Source organism: Sinocyclocheilus anshuiensis, unplaced genomic scaffold, assembly GCF_001515605.1.
Source record: "Sinocyclocheilus anshuiensis isolate Anshui unplaced genomic scaffold, SAMN03320099.WGS_v1.1 scaffold1453, whole genome shotgun sequence".
Classification (NCBI taxonomy): Eukaryota; Metazoa; Chordata; class Actinopteri; order Cypriniformes; family Cyprinidae; genus Sinocyclocheilus; species Sinocyclocheilus anshuiensis.
The window spans coordinates 755,729-763,806 of record NW_015549558.1 but is presented as its reverse complement, the minus strand read 5'-3'; the positions used below and the strand labels follow the sequence as shown (position 1 = coordinate 763,806).

The 8,078-nt window shown below is 35.1% G+C and overlaps 1 protein-coding gene across 1 annotated transcript in view; it reads right to left on the bottom strand.

Annotated features, from left to right (window-relative positions):
- Window positions 1-3,286: 3,286 nt before the first annotated feature.
- The window catches only part of LOC107656991 (probable carboxypeptidase PM20D1.1), a 5,847-nt gene continuing 1,055 nt past the window's right edge, over window positions 3,287-8,078 (bottom strand). The window contains exons 2-13 of the mRNA XM_016444962.1: window positions 6,093-6,179; window positions 5,762-5,997; window positions 5,580-5,666; window positions 5,371-5,504; window positions 5,169-5,288; window positions 4,380-4,455; window positions 4,235-4,296; window positions 4,077-4,155; window positions 3,892-3,963; window positions 3,748-3,859; window positions 3,489-3,588; window positions 3,287-3,401 (exon numbers count right to left, since the gene is read on the bottom strand). Of these exons, the coding sequence (XP_016300448.1) occupies window positions 3,287-3,401; window positions 3,489-3,588; window positions 3,748-3,859; window positions 3,892-3,963; window positions 4,077-4,155; window positions 4,235-4,296; window positions 4,380-4,455; window positions 5,169-5,288; window positions 5,371-5,504; window positions 5,580-5,666; window positions 5,762-5,997; window positions 6,093-6,179 (1,280 nt within the window). The remainder of the gene's footprint in view (window positions 3,402-3,488; window positions 3,589-3,747; window positions 3,860-3,891; window positions 3,964-4,076; window positions 4,156-4,234; window positions 4,297-4,379; window positions 4,456-5,168; window positions 5,289-5,370; window positions 5,505-5,579; window positions 5,667-5,761; window positions 5,998-6,092; window positions 6,180-8,078) is intronic.

The following is an 8,078-nucleotide window of genomic DNA, read 5'->3' as shown; positions in this document are numbered from 1 at the left end:
TCTGCGCTTCCTTTCAAGGTTACTTTCGATGCAAGCAAGGAAATTATTGACTAGAGTTTGACACCAAGGACAGCAATGAGACAAAGGTAAAATACATAACAGAGGTTATAAAGTACATAAAGGCTTTGTCATTTTAAAGAAGTCTTTATCTGCTCTATGTAACTTAGTTCTGTAGGGCAACTATCCTCTCAGCCAGATCCACAAACATTTGGATACTGCTCCTTCTTATGTAATGTTTGAATTATTAATCACTGACAGCTTGACAGAGCAAAGTCAAAAATATAAACTCTGATATACACAAGAAACATTACATAAAAAATGCAATAACCTGCTACCTAAGATCTTCTATTCAGTGAATAGGAGCAGTGGTCTGTGTAGACAAACAACGTGCAAACCAGCTGACTTGATGTCTTTCATTCACAAAGAAGCTCTGCGTGTGCTGTGACTGGCCTCAGAATTAACCTTGAGTCACTCAGCACTAACACAATAGCTAGTGAACAGCATTTCAGATATTTTTTTCAAGAACAGTTATTTTTTCAGTAACTGAAATATTGGGAGTATTTTGCACAGACAGAAGATGCCCTTTTGAACTTTTAAACCTAAAACAGCTTTAAAAATAATTTCAATCCCTGTGGTTTTGCATGAAGACAAATATCATGAAAGGCAAGAAATGTTATTCACGCTTACATTGGTATGGCATATGGAGTAACCTTATGATTTGTATTTTAATGTAGTAAAATGTTTACTTAACCAGGGAAAAACTACCTAAAGATTCTCTAGAAAAGAATTTATATCAAGATTTTTTTTTTCTTTTTACTATCCATTATATAATTTTACACCATTTTAACAGGCAAATTAAGAAAATATATTTACAGTAATTTTTAAAAGTTTGAGGTTGATAATATTTTTTAATATTTTATTATTTTTGAAAGACGTCTGTTGTGCTCACCAAGGCTGCATTTATTTGATCAAAAATACATGAAAACAGTAATATAGTCAAATATTAGTATCATTTAAAATAACTTCTATTTTAATATATTTTCAAATGTAAAATGATGGCTGTGTTACTCCAGTCTTCAGTGTCACATGATCCTTCTGAAATCATTTTAATATGCGGTTTTGCTGCTCAAGAAAGATTTCTTTATAATAATGTTGAAATCAGTTGTGCTGCTTAATATTTTTGTGGAAAATGCTTTATTTTTCAAGATTCTTTGATGAAAAGTTCAAAAGAACATTTGAAATAGAAATCTTGTGTACCATTATAAATGTTTACTGTCACTTCTGATCAATTTAAAGCATCCTTGCTAAATAAATTATTTGCTTTCTAAATTAAATAATTTTATTTTTTTACATTAAATGCCACCAATGAAACAAGACAACTGCATAATTTGTTGCTGTTAGCAGGAGTATCATTTAGCAAAAATATTTTAATACATATTAAGAAAATATCATTGCAAATTAGAAGAAATAACTTTTTTTTTTTTAAATAGAACATCAATTTTGAAATGGTTGAAATGATGAGAAAAAAGTTAGCAGAAATATTCTCTATTGCCTTTTTATTTATTTATTTTTAACAGGCTTCCGTTGGTAAACATGTGCATTACTATATTACAAAAGTTAGTGACATTTATCAGTTTTCTACTGAAATGTAGTTTGTAACCACTTTACTCCTTAAAATTGTTTTCCAACACTGTCGTGACTCCTTTGAATCCAATGAGTAATTCAAGACAACTTTGACCTGTGTTTAATCCATACATGGAGTGAAATCTCTAATTTTTCCACTCCTTTTCCCCCATCCTCTAATAAAATAAAGAATCCACTGAAAACATCCCCATCTCTAAATCTCAGCAACATCTTGTTGGGGGAAAACCATAGAGGTCAGTGTGGGGTCATGGGACAGACTAAATCCAGAAGAACTGTGGCAATGTCTCCAAGATGCTTCAAGAAACTTACCTGCAAAGCTACAGTACTGTGAAGAATTTTAAAAATGCTGTAAAGTGAGGATGCTTTCAAAAATAATGTCATAAATAGATTTTATTTATCAATTAACTTCTATTCTATTAATTACACTTGCGTATAGTTTTTCAGGAAGCTTCGTAGGTTTTTTTTTTTTTTTTTTAATTAAAATAAATATATTTATTTATAAATAAATAAAAATATAAATAATATTTTATTTATGTTGTATTTCAGTCAACAAAAATATTTTAAATAGCTTTAATCAATAATAACAATATTAACATAATTGTTCCACATTACAATTTAGAAAAACATTCAGTTATGTGGCAAATGTGATTTGCACAATAAGAATCACCTGTAGGGCATATTTATAGATGACAGGTAATACAAGATTCATTGCAGACAATAGGAGACTGGTAAAAAGCAACAGGGAAGTAAATAAATGACTGTTTGTGCATGAAAATTGAGTTCCTTCTGAAAGGCTGGACTTAATGTGAGACATTTAATAGCCTTAACATGAGGCTCGGCTCATTATTCAAACATGTAATTTAATTATAGTATAATATAGCACTGCATATAGACTACTACTTTAAACCAGTGCTGTTTAATATGCATTAATGTTGTAGTGAACCTTTTTTTGTATTTTAATGTAGTAAAATGTTTACTTAACCAGGGAAAAACTACCTAAAGATTCTCTAGAAAAGAATTTATATCAAGATTTTTTTTTTCTTTTTACTATCCATTATATAATTTTACACCATTTTAACAGGCAAATTAAGAAAATATATTTACAGTAATTTTTAAAAGTTTGAGGTTGATAATATTTTTTAATATTTTATTATTTTTGAAAGACGTCTGTTGTGCTCACCAAGGCTGCATTTATTTGATCAAAAATACATGAAAACAGTAATATAGTCAAATATTAGTATCATTTAAAATAACTTCTATTTTAATATATTTTCAAATGTAAAATGATGGCTGTGTTACTCCAGTCTTCAGTGTCACATGATCCTTCTGAAATCATTTTAATATGCGGTTTTGCTGCTCAAGAAAGATTTCTTTATAATAATGTTGAAATCAGTTGTGCTGCTTAATATTTTTGTGGAAAATGCTTTATTTTTCAAGATTCTTTGATGAAAAGTTCAAAAGAACATTTGAAATAGAAATCTTGTGTACCATTATAAATGTTTACTGTCACTTCTGATCAATTTAAAGCATCCTGCTGAATAAAAGTGTTAAATTCTTTAAAAAAAAAAATCTTACTGCCCCCAAACTTTGAATAACTAGAACAAAGCTTCCACAGAATTCCACAGCATGGCATCTGCTTATTTTAGATGCGAGGTGCCGGCAAGTTTCTGATGTCACTGTTCTGCATGAGTTGAAAGTAGAACAGCACAATCTCTTCGTAGTTCTGGATGGAGATTCTCTCATTCACACCATGGAATCTAAAGGGAAGTATAAGCTGTTTAATAATTAGTTTTATTTACAGTACATGAACCAGTATGTCGCTTCAGCATTTCCGTGTGTCCTACCTTGCAGAATCACCAGGTTTGTACCATGATGGGGCAAAACGATAAATGTCCGGAGACAGTTCTGTGTAGTGACGACTGTCAGTGTTGCCCACGCAGATACCTGTGAGAGGAAATCGTAGAGCTGGTTTGTTGACAAGACTAAGAGTGAGAGTAGCTCTTCGTGAGTCAATGATGTATGTAAGGGCCACTTAAACCCCTTGAGCTCTTACTAAAGAGAGCAAACATGCAGTACTTAATGACACAATGCTGAAAGCCTTACCAGGAGATACAGTGACCTGAGGAAAAATGTCATGCACTGTTTTCTTTATGATCTGGTACCCGAATGTATCCTCATCATATGAGCTGATGTCACTTTCAAGCACTGGCATTTCCTTCAGTAAATGTGCTAATGCTGACCTCTCACCTCATGCAGTGTCTGGGAATAGTGAATGCGGAAATCGACAAAGGCCTCAGCATATGCTGGCATTACATTAATCTGTCAGAGAGAGAGAGAGAGAGAGAGAAACAGTTGGATCTCCATTAATGCTGAGTATTTTTTTTGTGAATATATGTATAAACAGAAAATAAATGATGTGAATGGCAGCCCACCTTAACACCAGAGTTAAACATTGTGACGGCAGTTGTTGTCCTCACAAATGCATTTGTGTCAGGCTGTCCTTCCAAAACACTGCACATGTGATTTGAAAGTACCACAGATCAGAGCATGTACTCATTAGTTTCTGTAGTGAGCAAAAAACATGGCCTACCCGCTGAGCAGCGAAGAGAAGAGCCACAGATTAGACATTACCATTCTGTATGGCCAGCCAAACTAGAAGGCAAAAGAGAAAGTATGAAGCAATTCAGTATTTGTAGGAGTGTCATAAGCATTTTAAATAATGTTTGTTTTATTACCTTATGTGCCAGATGCTCAAATGTGGCACGCTCTGGACCATGACCAAAAAGATTGGGCAACCGGTTCTTCTCCAACCTGGGAAATTTTTTAACCAATTACAAATAATTACTTACTTAATTACTTTATGTATGTACATATTTGTTTGTTTGTTCAAAATATTTTTTATTTTTTATCAGTAAACATCAACATAATACATTTTTAAAAATTAAACATTATACAAAAATGAGTATAAAACTGCTTCAAAATCAGAAACAAAGAAAAAGAAAAATGCATAATTCAAATAAATACTTTATAAAGCTCACAAATATTTCTTACAATTTTTATTTTTCTTAAGTAAAATTAGCTTGTTTATTTAGAGAGTGGAGAGCCTGGCTTCATTTAATAAGACCATATTTTGTAATAGTAAATGTACATTTATGAATACGAAATTCTGTCATAATTATAAGAATATTAATTTTAATTACAAAAAATTCATATTGTCATGAAAATCGGTACTTTACACCACAATGTAACTAAATGAGTAGAATGGCAACATAAATGCAAAGAAGGTTCATGGTATTTTACTATAATACAGTATAATAGTTGTTTTTTTATGTAAATGTGCCAAATAGACATTGGTAATGGCTTTTGCATTGGGTTTATTCCATTCTGTCTTGCTCTTTCAAAAAAAAAAGTAAGATCATGTTGACCATGAACAGACCCATTAGAGATGCAAAACATTTTTTTTTTATTAAGATCACCATGTTCACAGTTTTCATATTACAGTAAATATTAATTGTATTTCTTGCCTTGTAACTGCTGAAGCCAAGATGCCAATGCTACTCTCTCTAGGTGGCATGGATGAATGTCCCGGAGGAGTACTGGCACTCAGCTTTACTGTGGCCTTACCTTTCTCACTTACACCAATTCTACAAAAACACACAAGACATAAATTACACACTAGTTCAATATCTAAATTATCATAAAAATGCAGTAAAACAATAGTCTCACAGGGCAGCAGGTCCAATCAGGCCATCTACCACACCATCCACAATCGTGAGGCCTTCATCTAAAACATACAGAAGCTTCACCCCACGACTCTTCAGGAGCTTCACAATAATCACAGCACCTTGTGGGCCACTGATCTGAGAAAACCAAATAAACAGCTGCATTTCTGCTGGGATATTACCAGATAAACTATGATTAGTATTGAGACCGACCTCCTCATCGTGACCCAAGCCAATGTAGAAGCTTCTCCGAGGAGTGTAACCTCGTTCCAGCAGGTATTCCAACGCCTGAAGGATCCCCTGCAAAACACACATAATTACAGTTAGCATCAGGTTGGACTGAACAGATGTGCCATTGTTTCAGTGAAAAGTGATTCAGTGCTGATTCACTGTACCATCACAGACTGTTTATTGTCAATGGTTCCTCGTCCATAAATGAAGCCATTGAGCTCTTGAGCAGAGAAAGGAGGAGCATCCCATCCATCCGCCTCATCGGCCGGCACAACATCAATGTGTGCCAGCAGCATGTAGGGCTCCAGATCAGGCTCGCTTCCTGATACCGTCAACAGGTGGCTGTAGTTTCCCACCATCTCATGTTGGACCAAGCTGGATGAAAAGATCTTAGGGAAGACTGAGAAAGAAATAATTCATTATTAACCATCTTTAATGACACCATCTTTCACATGTAAGCATGCAAAAATAATCCATAAATCATCGGTTTCTCACCCCTCCTCAGTAGCAGGTCAAACTCTTGCAGGGCGCTTATGTTCTGCTCTGACTCTGAAAATGACACTGTGGGAATCTGAACTGCCACTGTGGGAGATAGGAAAATAAAACAAGAAAATCTGACCATGTTTATATGCACATCATTTTCTGATTAAGGTCAGTATTCTGATTAAGCCTTTATTCTGAAATGAGATTTTCGTGAGGTTTTTAAGCCCTGAATTCTCATTTATCTTCTTCACAGACAAAAGCACAATGATTTGCAAAAACAGTACTTAACTTTATAAATCCTACTGTATCATTTTTCATACGCAAATTTCTAAGGGCTCTAAATTATCAACATGATCAAAACTGCTGGAAAACCCATTGTTCACAATCTACTATATACTATAGTTAATCCTTTTTAAGCAAACAAAAGCCCTTGTAGTGTAATTGTAAAAATATCCACCTTCAGTTCATGGTACACATGTATTTTAGCTGTAAAATCGACTGATTTTTATAAAGTAAACGCAAAGATAACTTTTGTTAGTAATATTTCAAGATGAACACTTAGTGTACTGACACAACTTAGTTTTACTTGATTATCATTTATTTTATTTTTTTTAGAAAAATCATGTTAAAATGTATGAACTATGATGAACTATTTGATCTCTCAATCACCATTGTATTGCATTGCATTATATGTTTCTCACCCCACAATAAAAACCAGGCTGTCAGGCTTTACAGGGTTAACAGAGGCATGCAAGCTGTTTTACTCTGATTTCTTATAATCTGAATATTGACCAATCAGGGCATTTAATTGAATATTTTAAAGGAGTCATATGATGCGATTTCAATTTTTCCTTTCTCTTTGAAGTATTACAAGCTCCTGGTGCATAAAGAAGATCTGTAAAGTTGCAAAGACTAAAGTCTCAAATCCAAAGAGATATTCTTTATAAAAGTTAAGAGTCAGCCACGCCTACCTAAAACGGCTCGTTCTAACACGCCCCTACGTCTACGTCACGATGTGGGAATATTTGCATAACACCGCCCAAATGTTCACACAAAGAAAGAAGGCGTAACTTTTATTCTCGCTGTAGTATTGTTGCTGCCGCCATGTCGTGAAGACGCTGTGTGTTTCGTTGTGAAAGCGAAACTACTTTGTTTGGCCTTCCAAATGAGGACGATATCGCTTCCTTATGCCTGGAGCTGATCCGTGCTGGTAGCTGAGGAAAATACATCAACTTCGCGCTGCGGATCGCCGGATCGGCTTTCACCGTGGACGAAGCGGAGTCCAGCCTGGGGTCGTCACATGTGGTTGCCGCAAGCCCTCCGGACGCTCCTTCGTCGAATCCGCCGGCCGCGCCGTTCTCAAGCCCGCCAGCCTCCGCTCACTCAAGGCCTCCAGCCGCCGCTCACTCAAGTCCGCGGTGTGTGACGCTGTTTCGTTGTGAAAGCGAAACTACTTTGTTTGGCCTTCCAAAAGAGGACACGACTAGAAATCAGTGGTTAAGTTGTATTTACAACACTGTTCCAGAACAGTTTAACCCAAATATTCAGATGTGTGCAGCACATTTTATGGAGGACTGTTTCCTGGAAGAGTAGACTACAATGCCGGCTGTTCTGACTCACAGACTGTAAGTACGTTTTTTATATATAAAGAATTTGCCACTGACGGACGATTCAAACGCGAGTTTTGAGCAGTGTAGAGTAGCACTTGTTGTTTGTCATTTCTCTGATCACAAATGCAGACATGGTTTTATGTTTACGCGGCGTGATGCAAAGCGTAAAAAGACAGTATAAATCATTATAATCCGTAATTATGTACCCACTGGATGCAACAAATGCCTGGTTTATAGTGGGTTTTAATGTTTTTGTCTCATTGCTCTGGCGGGACACGGCATCACAATATGGTAAGGGGCGTAACATTTCCGTCACATGCTTGAGGTATTCGGCCAATCACAATGCACTGGATAGCTGGCCAATCAGAGCACACCTCGCTTTTCAGAC